This window comes from Podarcis filfolensis (assembly GCF_964270895.1).
Source record: "Podarcis filfolensis genome assembly, chromosome: 6".
Classification (NCBI taxonomy): domain Eukaryota; kingdom Metazoa; phylum Chordata; class Lepidosauria; order Squamata; family Lacertidae; genus Podarcis; species Podarcis filfolensis.
In genome coordinates, this window is record NC_139609.1 from 52,192,810 (window position 1) to 52,211,765 (window position 18,956).

Consider the following 18,956-nt stretch of genomic DNA (forward strand, 5'->3'; position numbering starts at 1 on the left):
GGAAACCTCTTATCAGGTTTGCTTATCAAGCATCTCAGGGAAAGTAGCGTTAACAGCAACCCGATTTCTAGAGGTGGGGTAGCCTGGCATTTCAGATTGCTAAAGTTTTAACCACCCCACCTCACCTTAAACAAAAAAAAGCACAAAAAATGTTTACCTTCAAAGATAACACCCCCATATTTGTTCCCTGCATTTTGGTAGACTTTGGCATTCTAGCATCTAGAACAGACATAGGCAAACTCGGCCCTCCAGATGTTTTGGGACTACAATTCCCATCATCCCTGACCACTGGTCCTGTTAACTAGGGGATGATGGGAGTTGTAGTCTCAAAACATCTGGAGGGCCGAGTTTGCCTATGCCTGATCTAGAACAAAGCATCTCCCAATGTGCCATCTTTGCTCAGATTTTATTTATATTCTGTTCTACTTAGGGTTATCCCCCAACATCTCTATATACTATTTTCCCTCATTAATGAGTTTCTTGTCTCAGCCTCCTAGCAACTTGCATCCAGGGGCTTTCATCTATCTGCTTTCTCTCTTCTAATCATTTGTGAGGGAGCTTCCTTCTTTTGCACCCAACCTGGACTCTTGGCTGCTTTCAAGCACCTGCTGGTTCCTCTCTCAGCTATGAAGGCTGCTTTAACCTGGAAAGTGGTTCTTTTCCATCAAGCAGCCATTCCCATCTTGGTGCCCTCTAGATCAGGGGTCACCAAACCTTTTCAGCAGGGGGTCGGTCCCCTGTCCCTCAGACCTTGTGGGGGGCCAGACTATATTTTTTTGGGGGGGGGAATGATGCAAGAGCACCACGAGCCCTGGTGGCTGCTTACCTGTGTCTTGCGAGCAGCAGGGTCTGGCGGCGGCGGGATGATGAGTGGCGCGTGAAAGGGCTCCGGAGAGGGGCTGCTTAAAATGGCAGCCGTTCAAGTACTGCTGCTACTGGCACCAACAAAGCCCAGCCCCCTTCCTCCTCTAGGCAGGGCAGGGAGAAGCCAGGAGGAGGGAGGGAAGAGGCTGCACTGCCATGTGAGGGAGGGAGAGGGAAAGAACGCACGCGCTGGCAATCCATGCAGCAATTCCCGGACCATCTGCGGGCTGAATTCAGAATGCAATTGGGCCTGATCCAGCCCGCAGGACATAGGTCCCCAGATGTTGTTGGACTACAACTCCCATCACCCCTAGCTAGCAAGGCCAGAGCTCAGGAATGATGGGAGTTGTAGTCCAAGAACATCTGGGGACCCACAAGTTGAGAACCGCTGCTTTAGATGGTTTTGGATTACAACTCTCATCACCCCCACCCACTGGTTATGCCAACGGGGAGGTGTAGCTCAATCTGGATGGCACTAGATTGCAAAAGGCAGCATTCCTCGCGCCCCCCCCCCAATCCATGTGGCATTCTTTGCATCCTCGTATGAAATCCATTTCTTCTTAGATGGTCCATCTAGATTGGTCAAGTTCACAATGCAATCCTATACATCTCTATGAAGAACACAAACTTGTTTCTCTAAGGTTAAGTTCGTTTAGGATTTCAGTCACAGCTCCAAGGGCTCATTTATAAAAAGATAACTGTACTCACACATACTCCTTTCTGCAAACCTGAATGTGTGCACTTATACATATTTCATACACACCTGCACACCTGAAATGTGTGCCAAGAAGGGTACACATGTGACTGACTTGGTCCTCAGTAGGACTTGTCAACTTAGTTGTTTCAGAGCACTCTCTCGAAATTCAATACAAAAACCATCGCCGTTACAGGCTAAAAATGCAGATGGGATAAAACGATAGAGCGCTCTTTCCCAAAGAACAGGTATGGCAGCTAAACGAAAGTGTGAAGCAGGGAGCTGCAAAAGATAAATATCAGAAGCAAATGTGCAAATCAGAGATGGATAGGAAAGAGCCCCTGGTGTGAGAAATAAGACACCCTGGTGTCAACATTACTATGCAGAGCGAGCAGAAGCTTGCTGGGGAATGAAGACGTGGAAAGTGTTTTGTTTCTGCTCTACTTCACCTGTAATCCTTACCCATTTTAGTTACTGTGCCGCTAAAGGAGAGTGAATTAGGTTTTCAGCTCAAACATCTATAATCAGAGGAGCTACTCCTTTTTCCACTTCCAGAGTCCTACCAACCTAATGCCAGCGGTGGCTGAAATTTGTTGCTGGTTCAGCAAGATCCTGGACTGTCCATCACTAGCAAAGTTATAGACACTGTCCAGCAGCAACCCAGATCACTTGGGCAATCATCTTCTACATAGCAAAGGAAGCACTGCCTACAGTGATGTGGTGGTGATGTCTGAAGAGCAGAAGCTCAACGTAATAGGCTCATAACAACAGACCCAAGGAGTGTCTTAAATGCAGGAGAGAGAGCACAGTGTCATCAAGGAAGGACTTTGGGGCAGAGGTTCAGAGACCCACTCAGCAGAATGAATCAGAATGGCCCTGAAATGCAGCAGGGCTGGCTTACCACACCTGGAAGGAAGTGAGTGAAGTAATACACACCACCAGCTAAAGAGGACTTTATGGGCTTATCCACACTTGGCCTTTGCCCCGTGCTTTCCAGGCACAGGTCTCCACTTTAAAGCTCTCCCCTAGTGCTCTTTTTTCACCCTGGAAACCAGCTCATTAAAGCTGAAACACAACTAATGACAATTCAGATTTTCCACAGACTGCTGTTTGCTCCAATTCAGCAGTAAAGAGCGGGATTTTGTGCAGAAAGCTCAAAAAAGAAGAAAAAAGAAGAGTGTTCTGACATGGAGGTTTAAAGCGTGGACCATGCCTGGAAAGTATGAACGAAAAGTAAGTGTGGAGAAGCCCGAGCTCATTCGCTGATCAGAGCAAGGAGGGTCTGTCAATTACCCTGGCACTCCGGCAGATGACATCACTCCTACCCTGAAAAAAATCCCAGAGCTGTGTTCCCTGCCACCATTACATGCTAATTAGCTGATGAAACAAGTTGCAAAACATTGTTTAGTGCTGAAAAAATATGAAATTCCTGCAAGATATACAATGGTACCTTGGGTTACATACGCTTCAGGTTACAGACTCTGCTAATCCAGAAATAGTACCTCAGGTTAAGAACTTTGCTTCAGGATGAGAACAGAAATTGTACTCCAGCGGCACGGCGGCAGCAGGAGGCCCCATTAGCTAAAGTGGTGCTTCAGGTTAAGAACAGTTTCAGGTTAAGAATGGACCTCCGGAACGAATTAAGTACTTAACCCGAGGTACCACTGTACACAACCCTTAAGGAAAGACACCTAGAACGTATTAAACACGGTAGAAACAAATTTATTGTGCAAAATATTGACCAAATAACATGGTAGCCTTAGAAAATGACTATCTGTGTTTCATTTGTCTTGTGAACGTGCATAGAAAACCTATAACCTGTATCTAAAAGCTAGATTTGGATTTTACTTTTATTTCCTGTTTCCAATAATAATAATAATACCTTTATTGTCAATGTACAACCTGTGTACAATGAAATTAACCGAGCCTCCCTCCCCCCTGCCAAACACTCGATCTCATTGCACTCTGTGTGCTTGTCGCTGTTTCCACACAGGTTCTTATTCAAACCACCAGTTTCTCATCGGGAAACCTGCTGCATGATGAAGACCACCCTAGTAAAGGTTTCTTCCTGGCTTCAAAATTGTACTTACTTAGTCCAATTCTACCACAAAGAATTCCCCAAACTGCAAATCCTGGCAGCAAGTGCGTATTCCCAAGCCTCAACCATGAATTCTAATTCTTCTTCTATTTTGGCGATCACTCGTAGCCGAGTAAGATTGTCTTCCATAAAAGCCTAGTTCCAGCTGCTTACCTGTGAGTCAGGTCAAGAAACCTAAGAAAGTAGCACCCTACTAATAGTTCCTTTAAATGAAAAAAGATATTGTGCCACATGTGATGGCACAGGCTGTAGCCTGGGTAGCAATGGCTGCTTACGTAGCAAAAACGCCAAGGCCTTTGAAAGGCACTAGTGGTCAGAGGGGAAATCTCAACAACATTTCTGAGCCATGGAGAAAAACTATGCAGCTCCAGAATTTGTCTAACCGACCCCTGGGGAATTTTCTTAACCGACCCCAAGACAGAAGCAGAGGCTATTATAGATTCCGTTAGCTAAACTGCACACTTGTGATGAGGAAGCCTATTCACCCAAAGGACTGCATTGCCTCATGGACCACTTTCTGGTGGCCACATGCTAATGGTGGGCAGGTCCAACAGATTTGATTGGTCCAAAAGTTGGTCAACCTACCGATGCAACTTCGTACAATAGACTACATTCCAGCTATGCAAACAACAGGGTTTCTGCACTAACACCATCCCATCTCTGCATTCAGGAAAGCAAGGGGCACTGCCACCATTCAAAGGCACATTCTAGCCAGGCAAAAGCACCTGAAGGGCAGGTAAGAAATCTAGTTTATCAACAACATGAATATTTGGAGAGCAGGAAATTGATGTTCAGTGTTGAGCAATGGGTATTCAGCACAGGCTTGGTGCTGCTTTTGAGGGAGAGCTTAGTTATTACAAGAAATGGAAAATTGTGGAAATTTTGTGATGGAAGCAAATGGGGTGGGGAGGGAGGTGGGAAGGGAGGGTTGTTGTTCACCAGAGAAGAGAATGCATGTTTTCTCTCTATATAGCTCACTATCAACAGAGGTGGTACATTAAGCCAAGTGTGAGATATGCCTATGCTGTAAGTACAGGAATAAAGGAAGTTGCCTTATACCAAGTCAGGTTATTTGTCCAGCTAGCTCCAGCTCAGACTAGCTTATTCCAGAAATCCTTGTCTTAGACTCTGTGAAAGGATTCTGTGGAACTGTAACAACCCTTCATGTGGATCATTGGACTCTAAGAACAGACAGGTGGAATAGATACCTATACATGTATGGACCTTATGCATGAACTGACTAGAGAATGAACTGATCCACTGGGTCTTCTGCTTTTTTTGTTGAACTTTATGAGACTTCCATTGAAATCTACAATTTGATACAATGAATAGTATACCTTATTTATTCAAAAGTGCACCCGGATACGTCCTGTGTGTTTATTGAGTATGTTTCACGTAACCATAGGTTTGTTGTTGTTGTTTATCTACTCTGAATGACATCAGCTTTCCAGGGTCTTGGGCAGAAGTTCAGTCAGTAGAGCATGAGACTCTTCATCTCAGGGTTGTGAGTTCAAGCCCCACACTGGGCAAAAGATTCCTGCATTTGCAGGGGGGTTGGCTAGATGACCCTCGTGGTCCCTTGCAGCTCTATGATTCTGTGATTTGTTGCCTGGTCCCTTTATGTGTAGATGCCAGGGACCGAACCTGGGCCTTCTGCACACTCATAATGTAAGGTAAAGGTAAAGGGACCCCTGACCATTAGGTCCAGTTGTGGCTGACTCTGGGGTTGTGGCGCTCATCTCGCTTTATTGGCCGAGGGAGCCGGCGTACAGCTTCTGGGTCATGTGGCCAGCACAACTAAGCTGCCTCTGGTGAACCAGAGTAGCACACGGAAATGCCGTTTACCTTCCCACCAGAGCAGTACCTATTTATCTACTTGCACTTTGATGTGCTTTCGAACTGCTAGGTTGGCAGGAGCAAGGACCAAGCAATGGGAGCTCACCCCGTCACAGGGATTCGAACCGCCGACCTTCTGATCGGCAAGCCCTAGGCTCTGTGGTTTAACCCACGGCGCCTGCCACTAATCCATGCAGCCAGTCTGTGCTGCTTCTCAATTCCCAGCAAGGGGAGGCTGCCCTGCACATGCTTAGAGGTATTCAAAATATTTCCACTTTCTCTATTGATTCACTGACTGATTTTGGGCTAACCACTTAACCCTGCTCTTTCGTCTTCCAGTGAAGCAATGACCTCTAACTTCTATAACACACGCACACACATCATTCCTTAACAACAACCCAGCCTTCACCCTTAGGTTCCAGGGCAGGTTACAATTAAAACTTAAAAACAATTTGAAACAACTTAGGGTCACACAAATAAGGTGGGTCTGCTTCCAGGGACAGTTCAATGTGTGGGATATGACCTATAAACCCCTACCCAGCTGAGGTCCAAGCTATCTGCTGCTTCAGCTGCTTAAGCAACAAGGTCTAAGAGCGCTCTCGTGTTGAGTCATCAGTGGGAGTGATGGGAGGCAAAGCTCGTTCCATCAGCTCTGCTGAAAGACAAGCTCCCCCAGGCACCTCCTAGTCTTGAATGATGCCAGCTAGTCATTTTAAGAACTGGTGCCTGAGTTTGATTCCCTGCCCCCTTCCTTCCACATCCTTTTTTCCTTGTGTGGCATAGCATATTCTTTTTAAGATTGTAAGCCTACAAGGCAGCGTCGAGGCAGGGGCTGTATTGTTTTAATGGATAATATATAAGCCACTCTGGGAGCCTGGCTGGGTTTTGAGATCTTCAGGGGAGGCCCTTCTCTTGGTCCCATCACCCTCCAGGACAAACTTCGTAGGGACACAGAAGAGGGTCTTCCCAGTGGCTGCTCCCAGACTTTGAAACTTCCCACCCCCCCACAAGAAAAGGTGGTGTATATAATAATAATAATAATAATAATAATAATAATAATAATAATAATATAATAATAATAATAATAATAATAATAATAATAATAATAATAATAATATGTTGGACTAGGTGACCTTGGTGTCCCTTCCAACTCTACAATTCTATGATTCTAAAAAGAAAGAAGGAACTGGTGGGGGAGTGAAGCACCATGGGGAGAGCACAGGTGTTGGACAGGTGAGGGAAGAACAATTCCAGAAGCACAGAAACCAGGTGAGTATAACTCATGAAGTTCCTAGCTTGTGGGTGGCTACACGTCTAATTACTGAAGCATTTCACAATCTAAGAAACACAAGAAACTATGAAACATTGCTCAAAACCAACCCCATTGCTTCTATGCAACTATTTTCGAAGACACAGTAGTCATGAAGTCCTAGTGGAAACATGCAGACAGCAAGTTGTTGATCCCGTTTTCTGGGAAAGCACCCTAGATTCAGGCATGAGGCTCAGCCAAACACTTGAGTCTACCTGATCAATGAGCTGGAAAATTGAATCAGCAGAATGCTGGAGTACTAGTATTAGCATGTACTTGACCTAAAACAAAACAAAATGTCACTTTGACAAAAGCACACAAAACGCAGCACACAAAACACAGAATCAGGTGTCAACAGAAGGCTAAATTCAGCTGTTATAAACATTAAGCAGAGGAGAAAACAATGGGGGTGTGATATTGATTCCAGTGGGTTCTGATGGGATCCAAGACTCAAATGTACTGTCTCTTCTTACGAGTTCTAGTAATCTGTTTCACAATAACCAAAGCAGGACAGAAAGGTAACCCCAGGCAGAAGTACCAAGCCACCCCTTTAATCTGGGCCTGAAACCAGTCAGAATAAATGCCCAGGGCCACAGTGAAGGTGGCTAGCAGATAAACTATCAGTCCGTACGTCATGTGGATGAGCCGGAGGCGACCCACGGACGAGATCCTCAGCAGCCGAGGAAAGCGAAGGCAGAATCCACACAAGACCTGCCCACAAGCTGCCAGGAGAGTCAGGAGTCCCAGAACACTGTGCCAGGAGACCAGGTGTGGAAGCTCACTCCGGTTCTTGCTGGAGACAATGAAGGCCAAGCCCAGTGTGGCAGCCACAAGGGCCAGTGTCTGGGCAGTCCAGTGCAGCTGCACTTTCATTTTGTGGGAGCAGGAGCAGAAGAGGAGACCCTCTGGCGAGAAGATCAGGATGGCTTCCGTCAGGCACAGGCAGAACTGGTAATACAAGAACCCATTAGCAACCTAGCAGTGGAGCCCGAGTCACCTTCCCAATCAAATAATCTTCAAAATAACAAGCACAGAAGCACAGCCAAAGCTTTGGAACCAGTTATGTACTTAGTCACAGCAGGCAGTAAGCCTCTTCCTAACTGGCACCACTTCAGAGTGCAGACTGGATGGTTTTTAAGTTAAAAGTGGAGCTATACCCTACACCTTTCATTCATTCACCACTCAGGGCAGCCAAGTGTCAAATAATGCATGCTTGTAATGCTCCAATAGCTAGTAAACTCCCTGTACACTTATGACTAGCAGCTCAGGGGAAAGTATTCAGCCCAGCCTTTTCCCCTGCATGTTGTTTTTCCTATATCCAGGTATGGGTGTTGATGATGGGGAGTGTTGTTCATTTTTCAAGAGCATTCAGAACACACTTCTCATTTGCAACCTGAATTGACATGGTCTGGTGTGGCAGGGGGAGCTCTTCTGCCAAGTACATAAATGGGTCTCATGAGTTGGTGTTATCCAGGGTGGCTTATAACGTACCAAGAAGAGTTGCACAGGGTTGGCATTGGGAGTTAGCACCACTGGGCATCTGCTGAGGCTGACATCCTTGTGCAGAGGAATGCTGCTGACCCTGAAGTTTCCTGGCCCAGGTGGTTCTCCTCCTCCTCACTGTCCCTGGTTCACCTACCAGCAACATCCTTCCCTTGCTATGCATCCTCCCTTGGGGTGGTTGTGCAGATTGGGTCCAAAGGGAGAGGCTAAGCAAATGGGCAGGACTGGCAGTGACCAGGAGGAGGGGCATCCTCTCATTGGCACTCCAAAGCCTGGTGCTGGTTCTGAACTTGCTGGACCATTTTGGGCTCCCCTACTGCTTCACCTATTAGGCCCACTTCTAATAATAATAATAATAATAATAATAATAATAATAATAATAATAATGGAAAGATCTGAGGATTGGTCAAGATGCCAAGTCTGGCATGTATTGGCTGCATCCTTTTTAAAGAAAACATATGGTCAACCTACCATTGAAACTACCTATCTGTTGCTATTTGCACAGTGGCCCTGCAGTGGAATAAGTCATTTTCCTCCAGCAGAGGAAGAACAGAGAAATGAGATGTACATCTATAGTGTATGCTTAAAAGCAGTTTTAATTTGGATTAACTATCACAGCTCCCTGAACACTGGGAAGTACAGCTTTACGGCAACAGCTCTGTAAAGGCATTGCTAGCACATAACATTAATCCTTTGCATATGCACTCACAGCACTGTCTGCAGTCATGGTGGGCTTTCAGCCATACTTCTCTACATGCCTGAATTAGATGGCTGGGGGATCTGCATGAAGTGTGCAGCCCTACACATCTAGCTTTGCTCTTGAGATTTGTGGACATCCCACAGGGTGGAGAAAGAAACCAGTTTTTCCCCAGGACACTTTCTCTTTACTTCTTGGTATGCACTTTAGTGCTGAATCAAAAGAACAGGTCACTGTCATACTGACCTGCCTTACCAATCCACAGCTTCTTTAAAAAGCTGCATAACGTAAGACGTTGTGGCCTTTATTTGAAATCCAAACGTTATTGGCTCCTGGCTGAGAGCAAGATGTTCACAGAGAAGCTTTGATATAGGGCAGCACTTTCATTCTTGGCAATGATAGGCATATTTGACTCTTCAGATGCAGCATAACTGCTGAAGGAAGATTCAAGGGGCCAAGCTAGGAGGTGCCATTTTGCAACAAAAGAAAGGTTATTTATTGCAAGTGCGTGCAACAGACTAGCTGCCAAGACTCTAGATGGTTCCAGTCTGGGGTTTATTTATGAGACCATTTTAATCCCATCTTTCAGTTCCCAAGAAACCTCCAAGGTGGCTTGTAAAAAAATAATGCACAAATTAAACACAATAATTTACTAGAATATAGTTCAGTATTATGAGTACAGAGACTATCTGCTAGGGAAATGGCATGTGCAATCTTAGGTTACGAACAGCTAATCACTTTTTCAGGAGAGTGGGAGCAGTTTCTGTCTAGTGGTGTCACCACTTGTACATATGTAATGCTGTGGGGAAGGGGAAGAAAAACTTTGGCAGGCAATTTGCTCCTTTTGTCAGAGGAGAGGCATCTCTGGAGATGCCCCCTCTTTAGCAGTAGAAGGCACATGCATATTATTATTAAAAAATATTGAAATAGCATACAGAAAGCTTTGCAGAGTTTTTTTCTTTCTTAAAAGAAGCACAAACACCAATCCGCTACAGCAGATAAAAAGAATAGGATAGGACAAAAACAAATGTTATTGCAAGAACAATAACCTCCCCAGCTTACCTTTATTCTGTTTGATAGCTTGATAGCTCAACACAATCCTGTGACATAATGGTTTACTTAGCACATACCCGAGAAGCACATGAAGGGGAAAAGTGACTCAAGGTCAGAAGTGAAAAGGCTTAGGGGGTTGGGGTGATGTGACAAGGAGAATGATGCTGGCCATAGTATGTCATTGTAAAAGTGTGGGGGAAAACCACAAGGATGGGGAACATGTAGCCTCCCAATAGTCAGCAGGGTCACTGGCCAGGAATGATGGAAGTCCAGCAACATCTGGAGGGTCACAGATTCCCCATCTCCGCCTTAAAGAAAACCCCACTAAGCATGTGTAAGAGAGTCCTATTGGAGCCATTATGGCAAACGTGCTTGAAATATAGCCACAATGAAAACACATGTCCGAAGTGCTGGCAGAGCTTCTGGAGAGCATTTTGGATTTTAGCAAGTACCTCCCAAGGCACTGCAAAAACAGGTTTATCTGAAAGGCTCACTACAGGGAGAAATTAATGCGTGCATTGTCAGCTGCGAAAGGAGGACAGAAGCCCTTCCACCTCTCTAAAAGATTAGAGTGTGTACACATCTCTAGGCTTTCTGCTATATTCTCCCTAGGCAAAAACAGACAACATTCCTCAGATGTACTGAATAAGCAGGAAGCAACTTACTGCTATTGACATGAACGCAGGGTGCCAGGAAAACAAACCTATAAGAAAGAGAGAAAATGCTTAGCCAAAACTGTGTTCCAGTCCAAAAACAAACATGACTTCAACAACAGATTTGATTGCAGCTGCCCCTTCAAGCTAGGAAGTCTGATCTATCATAACCACTATCCATGTATATTGCTCATCACTGCAAGTTTTCCAAACATATGGCATGTGGAAGGAACTCTTGTTAATGCTTCTTGCAAGAGTTTCAGATGAGGCAGTGTTTGCCACAGCTTGGACCAACCTGATCTTATCAGACTCACCTCAATAAAAAGTCAGTAGCGGCAAACAAACTTTCCTGATAGGCAGCTTGCCCACGATGACCACTGCTACTGCTCTCCCCCTGCTATAAGCAGCCACAAGGGAGCACAAAATGAATTTTTAATTTGTGCAGACCTAGCCAGAATCCTGTATCTGTGGACTGTGTCCCTTGAAGCATCCTTTGCAACAGTCAGGGATTCTATGGCAGAAGTGGAGGGCTTCTTAAAAAGCCCAGTGAACGTACAAAGACTTCTCCAACCATACGAAACTTTAGAACTTCTGCTCTATAGTAGGTGGATTTTCCCCACATGTTCCTGTTCTATTAAGACTAGGGTTAGAAAGAAGATGTTCTAATTTAAAAGCTGGAAGGAGGAAAAGACTTTCCCAATGGGCAGGCCTCGGCTATTCCTTTCTAGCTCAGGAGAAACAAGGGGTGATATTCAACTAAGTTTTACCCAAAGTAAACCCACTGAAATTAATAAACATGGCTAAGTTAGGTCCATTGATTGTAATAGCAGTGCTCTGAATAAAAAACTTAGTTGAATACCACCCAATCCTCCTAAGATACAGCTTGAACCACTCAAACTCAGTAGGAATCAGATTGTAATCGCATATTAATTGCCTTGTTGATTTTAGTGGAAGACTTATGGATGTGCCTAATTCCAATGGAAGCTCTCCATGTCAAAGTGCTTAGCTGTGGTTGACTCATGCCCAGTTATTAAAAGCATGTATAAAAACCTCAAACCTAAAAAAAATGCCAAACTATGTTAACACAGACAGACACAATAGGACTGCCGGATCAAAATTTCAAAAACAAGAGCCTGCAGAGATCTGGTGTGTCTGCCCTATAAAGTTCACTGAAGCTGCTGGATTCTGAAATAAGAAACATCCATTATGTACTATAGAGCTGTCATGTTCTAAAATAAGACTTCCAGCAGCCAGAACGGAAGATAAAAAACCATTCCAGACTTCACTAGAAAGGACTCGCAAAAACACCCACACTAGCTATTAATAAATTACAAAAGGCAGCTATAGCATTTAAATGATTGCAGAAAACTAGGCAGAATATAATGCTATGTTAAAATATATGGGAACAAGCTTGAGTAGCTGTACTGCACTATGCAAATGGGCCAGACAGAGTAGCAAGCTGGGAAATTATGCCCAGAATTTTGGCTTCCCATTGAAGTAAATGGGACTGAATTGCTCAGTTAAAAGCTTAAGTCCAATACCTTTCACAAGGTTACAGTCATGGATTTTAGAGAGCCAGAACATGGATATCCTCGCCCTCTAGCTGTTGTATCCACCTCAAAATATTATGAACTCCTGTATTTCCATGTAGGAAAAGACATGTGTATATTGTCATATGCAACAGTTAAGCACATGCCTTTTCCCTGCATGTATATGAGCCACTGTGATGTAGTGGTTAGAGTGCTGGACTAAGACCTGGGAGACTGGGGTTCTAGCCCCAATCACTCAGTCATGAAGCTAACTGGATGACCTTGGGCCCATCACTGTACGTCAGTGTAACCAACCAGGGTTGTTGCAAGGTTAATATGGAGAGTCATGTATGCCACCTTGAGCTCCTTGGGGAAAAGGTGGAGCATTCAGAGGCCATAAATTAAGGTTACCAGATTTTTTCCCCCAATGAATCCGGAGACACTTTTCAACTTCCTACTAAATAGATGGATTTTGTCAGGGGACTGATTTGTAAATTCAGTGACTGTCCCCAGGAAATAGGGATGTCCTTACCATAAATGGCTTCAGCTTAGCACAGGCACACAATAATCAGTGAAAAGATGCACACTATTGCTGCACATGGAAATCAATATGGGGTCTGCACAATTTTACATACACCAAACTGTTTTTTTTATAAATTATTATTATTATTATTACATAGGTTAATAACATTTGAAGTAGCTCCACAAAGTGGCTTATACAAGGGTGTAAGATCTTTAATCCAACAGTTTTTGAGCTCATTGCAGAAAGTGACAGGGATATCTTGAAGCAAGCTGGGTTGGGATTACTGTTTCAGGTGAACTACTTAGACAATGCTCCATTTAGAATTACCTGTGCATTATTCAAATGTGGGTTGCACAATAATTGTGTTTGGGGGTTGTCTGTCCATTCACAAGGGTGAAACTGCAAATGGAGCAAGGACATCTGGCTAAACTGCTACTACAGCCAAGCCAATGCTGTGTGCACATTTGCTTAATGCTGTTTCGGTGGTGATAGTGGCAGGTCTCCTGCCTGTGTGTGTAGTCGCCTTGTTAACATCCCTTCAACCACGCTGTCACATCACTTGCAGTCCGCTCATTTTTACATCAATCATCGACCTCTCCTTTTTGCAAAGATCGTAGAATCCCTCCTGTGTGTAGCCTGGAAAGGTAAGGGGAACCTAAAGCTTTCAACTCTGCTAAAGCCAAGCCCATTACTTTCAGTGGGTCGACTCAGAGCAGGCCTAACCATGGAGAAAACGCAGGGAGCAGAAGCTCCAGCGCAAGAGCCACTTAACCTTGCGATAGCGAGCCACCCGGTCCAGCAATTGGGTACCCTAGAAACGTGGCCGTGGCGCACGTCTTCCAAGGCGCATCCTGGGCAAGTAGAGGAACGGGTGCCCTTTCCCCCCCTTCGTCCCGTTACTTTGCCTTGGGAATGGAAGCAGGAGGGAGAGTCAACTCACTGGTGCCGGGCCTGGAGAGCAGCAGCAGCAGCGCGGTGGTGCCCAGCGCGGCGAGGTGCGCCAGGACCCCGCAGCCCCGCCGCAGCCAGCGCAGGGTGCGCCGCTCCGCGTTCGCCGGGGCGCCTGACATTGCAGAACGCTTCCGCCTTGGGCTGTTGTTACAGGCGGGGAAAGGAGCGGGCAGGGTGCGGCTTGCTGCAGGTGGCGACGCACACCTGTCGGGGAGGGAGGCGGAGCCCAGGCCACGGGGCGGGTCTCTCGGGGGGAGCTGAAAGGGAATCGGGAAAGGGCCACCGTGGGCGCGGCGTGACCACTTGGTCTCACCCGTTTCGCCTTGAGGGCAGGCAGCAGATGCGGCTCCGTCCTGGGACAGGCTTCGTCTCTCCCCACCCGCAACCCATCTCCATCCCCGCCCTAATAATAATAATAATAATAATAATAATAATAATAATAATAATAATAATAATAATAATAAATTTATACCCCGTCCATCTGGCTGGGTTTCCCCAGCCACTCTGGGCGGCTTCCAACAAAACACTAAAATACAATAACCTATTAAATATTAAAAGCTTCCCTAAACAGGGCTGCCTTTAGATGTCTTCTAAAAGTCTGGTAGTTGTTTTTCTCTTTGACATCTGGTGGGAGGGCATTCCACAGGGCGGGTGCCACTACCGAGAAGGCCCTCTGCCTGGTTCCCTTTAACTTGGCTTCTCGCAGCAAGGGAACCGCCAGAAGGCCCTTGGCGCTGGACCTCAGTGTCCAGGCAGAAGGATGGGGGTGGAGACGCTCCTTCAGGTATACTGGATCGAGGCCCCAAAGGAGTAAGGCTTCTAGGGGAAAGGGTGTCGTTTTCAAGTAGGGTGGAAATTCCGCGATTTCTCACCTTAGGAAGGATAGAGTTGGAAGGATATTAGTCCAACCCCCTGTGATGCAAGAGTCCCAGCTAAAGCATCCTTGGAAGACAGCCATCCAACCTCTGCTTAAAAACCTCCAAGGAAGGACTCTCTCCACCTTCTGGGAGAGTCCGGTCCACTGTTGAACAGCTCTTACCGTCAGAAAGTTCTTCCTGGTGTAGCTATGCGACCATGGGGAGAAATGGGGTTCTGCTAATGCACTGCACTATATGTGTGGTTGTTTCCAGAGGACCCTGAGCATTCAAACCTGATTTACTTGCTAGGTGGGGCAGGCGATATTTAATGAGCATTTATTCCGATTTGTTTGTGGGGAGGTTAGAAAAAATTACAACAAGCAAATGTTGTCCCACACTTTCCAGTGCATCCCACCCCCCTCACCAAAAGTTCAATTTTTGGGGAAGCAGTTTTCCACTCTGAAGATACCGGAGAACTAAGAGCACTATTGTGGGATCGGTGCCGCTTATGCACACAGGTTTTTCACACTGTCCAAGTGAGATTGCCATTATAAAAATGCCAGCCTCTAACCCCCCCCACCCCATTTTATCAGGATTTCCTCTTGTACAGAAATTTTGTTAAATAGAAATAGCCTGTTCTACAGCTGTTTCACCCGCTGTGTTCTACCCTCTGTTCCACAGCGCAGGTGGCACTGTGGTGTAAACCACTGATTGGAATGTTGGCGGTTCGAATCCCTGTGACGGGGTGAGCTCCCGCTGTTTGGTCCCAGCTCCTGCCAACCTAGCAGTTCGAAAGCACGCTAAAAAGTGCAAGTAGATAAATAGGTACCGCTCCGGCAGGAAGGTAAACAGCGTTTCCGTGTGCTGCTCTGGTTCACCAGAAGTGGCTTAGTCATGCTGGCCACATGACCCAGAAAAACTGTCTGTGGACAAACGTCAGCTCCCTTGGCCAATAAAGCGAGATGAGCGCCGCAACCCCAGAGTCGTTCGCGACTGGACTTAATTGTCAGGGGTCCTTTACCTTTACAACTGCCCTTACTGCTGGTGTGGGAACTCGCAGGTATTTTTTGAAGTGTGAGGGCAGACTGTAATTTGTGTGGTGGAGATATAACAACACAAGAGGTATTGCACAAAACCTCTTTATCAGAATTGCAGTATAACTGGGTATCAGTCCTGTGCAAGACCTCTGTATTAATGAAAAGCAACACTGATGTTGCCCTTCCCGTTCAGCTTCTTCAAAGCACAAGCCTCAGTTTCCCTCATGGCAATACAGGAAAACTAGGGATTGGTAATGTTTCTCCTGGTGCTCTCTCTCTCTCTCTCTTTGTGTGTGTGTGTGTGTGTGTGTGTGTGTGTTTAAGGTGCATGCAAGCAAGTACAGATTTATATGCATGCATATGGTGGAGGGAAAGAGAGTGGTGATTGAGGGAGCAGTCAGGAAACTGCACAGAAACAGGTCATCAAGGACTGCACACTGCTGTGGGAGAGGCAGTGGAATACCTTTGAAAAATCTAAGGTTAAAAAAGGTGTGTGTGGCCATGTACCGACAGGGAATAGAAAAACTGAATCTTAATGACGCATTAGTGACATAAAGTCTCTGTCAGGAAGCTCCAGGCCTCACATGGAACAAGTCTATGGTAGAACAGCCAATCTGCACTTTCAAATACAACAGGTACCAGATACACTTGCAGTCTTAGCAATTGTGAATGGCACAAATAAATTTAAATGGCTGGATTTTATTCACAACAAATACTGAAGCACGAGTCTAATTCTTTGCTGGTCGCCATTTTCATGTTTATTGCAGAAGTAGCCATTTAAACGCGTGCCGTTTGCAATTGACAACTCCACACGTGTATTTTGCTCTTCAAACAAGGCTTGTACCAGAATTCAAAATGCAAATTGTGAACCAGCTTTAAAGCCACAGCAGGGAAAATGCACAAAGGCCTGCTTCACACAACCAGTGGTTGCATTGCGTGGGTCTGGGGCAGTTTGTCGTTCAATGGAGGCTGCAACACTTGGCATATTTAGGAATAAAAATGCATGGGATCTGGCTGAAAGCATCTTGTTATTTTCCCTCCATACTATGGGGAGAATACAGACAGTAAGACACCAATGCATGGATGTAGGCCTGAAGTCCCCAACCTGATGCACATATGCAGCACAGCACCTTCAGCCACTTCCCTTGTGACCCACTCAGCCCCCTTCTCAATTTTATTTTTAAAGTTGAGCTGTTTTTGTTTGGAGTGATTGTCTTTTCTTGCAGAGGCACGATGGCTGCCTTTAAAAACTGTTTCATTTGTTTGGGGGTAGCTGAGCATCATCAGTCTTTCTTCTATGAAATGGGTGTTTTCTGGTACCCACAACAGTTTCTTAGATTTCAAAATGTATCCTTGGGCCCAGAAAATGTTGCCGCCTCCCCGACGAGGCCTCATATCTTGACCAACCAGATGGTGAGAATTATCTAACACTTCTGCACCTGATTAAGAGAAACAGGAGACTGGTCTGCTTCTTCTAACCACTTGGCAAGGCAATATAGATGGGCAGCTTCCCAAGTGCTCATACATTGAGTTGTCACTTGGTTAACTGGCCATCTATTTGTCCTGCCAAGTGGAGAATCTTACCACACTTTTGCACCTAATCAGAAATCCTGTGGCCTTCCAGGTGTTGCTGAAGAACTACAACTCCAATCATCTGTGACCCTTGGGCCATGCTGACTGGACTGATAGTTGCTGTAGTCCCAACTATTCTGTGGCACATCTCACCTCGCCGTCTTTGGGGTGGGGGCAAAATGGCTGCTTGGCCAGTGACTGCCCCATATCTCTTGACCATACCCTATGGCATTCAGCAGTGCCCCACAATGGCCAGACACCGATTGAAAAGCTGTGGAAGAGCTCTCCTTTGTCAGTTTACAGGTGACACTCAAATCTCTGATTCATCATCTCACATCACTTCAGAAACCATAAAATGGTGTCCAGCAGCAGCCATAACCAAGAATGTAGTGAAGGTGCTTAAGTAATACCCCCAATGAGTTATTTGGGCCTTGCAAGTTTTTCCCAGTGTGTGTGTGTGTGTGTGTGTGTTTTACACCTCAGGATTATTACCAGCGGCAATGTGGGTGTCTTTTCCCCTCAGGGAGGAAGAGTAGGCACATGAGAGGATGGCTGTTCTCTCAGAATCAGCCCAATGAGGCCTATAAAAGGCTATGTACACACTGTACTTCCCTTCCCTTCCCGCCCCCAAAGGAATCATGAGAACTAGTTTGTTAATGGTGCTGGGAATTGTAGCTCTGCAAAGGGTAAACTACAGTTCCCAGGATTCTTTGCAGAGAAACGTGCTTTTCATGTATGGTGTGTTTCTGGCCTAAGTGTAGTTAAAAATGTGCTAATTGTACCACCAACAAATGGAGGATTAATATTTAGAGGAGGGGGGGGTACCTGCCACCAAATAAAAGCATAAGAAGAAGAAGCCCCTTGTGTTGGTGAAGAGGATGGATGTTGAAGTTGACTGTAATAAGTGGCTCTGGGCTTCACACATTTCCCATCCTAATAAACAGCCAGCGTCCCGCCTGAGAAACCAGCGTCTCTCCTTTAACCTCCACTGCAAAATTAATTATTGCTGTATTTGCACTATAGGCACCAGCCGCCTTGAGCTGTGAAATGGTGAAATGTCAGGATACAAATTTAACTAATAAAATACAGTGGTACCTCGGGTTACAAACACTTTGAGTTACAAACTCTGCTAACCTGGAAGTAGTTACCTCAGCTTTCGAACTTTGCTCCAGGATGAGAACAGAAATCGTGTGCCAGCGGCGCAGCAGCAGCAGGAGGCCCCATTAGCGAAAGCGCACCTCAGGTTAAGAACAGTTTCAGGTTAAGAACGGACCTCCAGAACGAATTAAGTTCGTAACCCGAGATACCACTGTACTAGGAGAACCCCTTTGAAGGCTAAGTGGGAGAACAGAAGCTGTATTTTCATCCTTTAAAGTCCCGACATGCTGTCTGAAAACATTCTAGTACTTTGCTAAGACATCTGCTTCTCTCTTCTCTAGTCCTAAGAGAAGGAGTGGGGAGCTTTATTTGGCTTGAGGGACACATTCCGACCTAGGTATTAATCTGGTCAGCGGTGCCCTGTGCAAGGCCAAAATCCCCCCTCCCCCGCCTTCCGTTCTGCTTGCTATGTGACAGTTGTGATGCCCTGTGACTCCCCCTTGGCTTCAGTGCCCAGCATGACAGAACCAGCTGTGCTGCCCTAAATCCACCTCTGAGGTATCCGTTGCCATCAGGGCCGGAAGTAAAAGTGGGCAGAGCAATGAATGATTTGCCTCTGTGCAGAAGGCTGGCTTTTACACACACACACACACACACACACACACACACACACACACACACA

General features: G+C 45.8%; 1 protein-coding gene across 1 annotated transcript; it reads right to left on the reverse strand.

The window, feature by feature from the left end:
• Positions 1-7,164: 7,164 nt before the first annotated feature.
• CYB561D1 (cytochrome b561 family member D1) lies at positions 7,165-13,829 on the reverse strand (the record flags this gene model as incomplete). Its single annotated transcript, XM_083620068.1, has 3 exons — positions 7,165-7,749; positions 10,720-10,757; positions 13,700-13,829. 3 exons carry the CDS (start codon positions 13,827-13,829, stop codon positions 7,252-7,254), a joined length of 666 nt encoding a protein of 221 aa, XP_083476194.1. The 3' UTR covers positions 7,165-7,251.
• Positions 13,830-18,956: the final 5,127 nt, after the last annotated feature.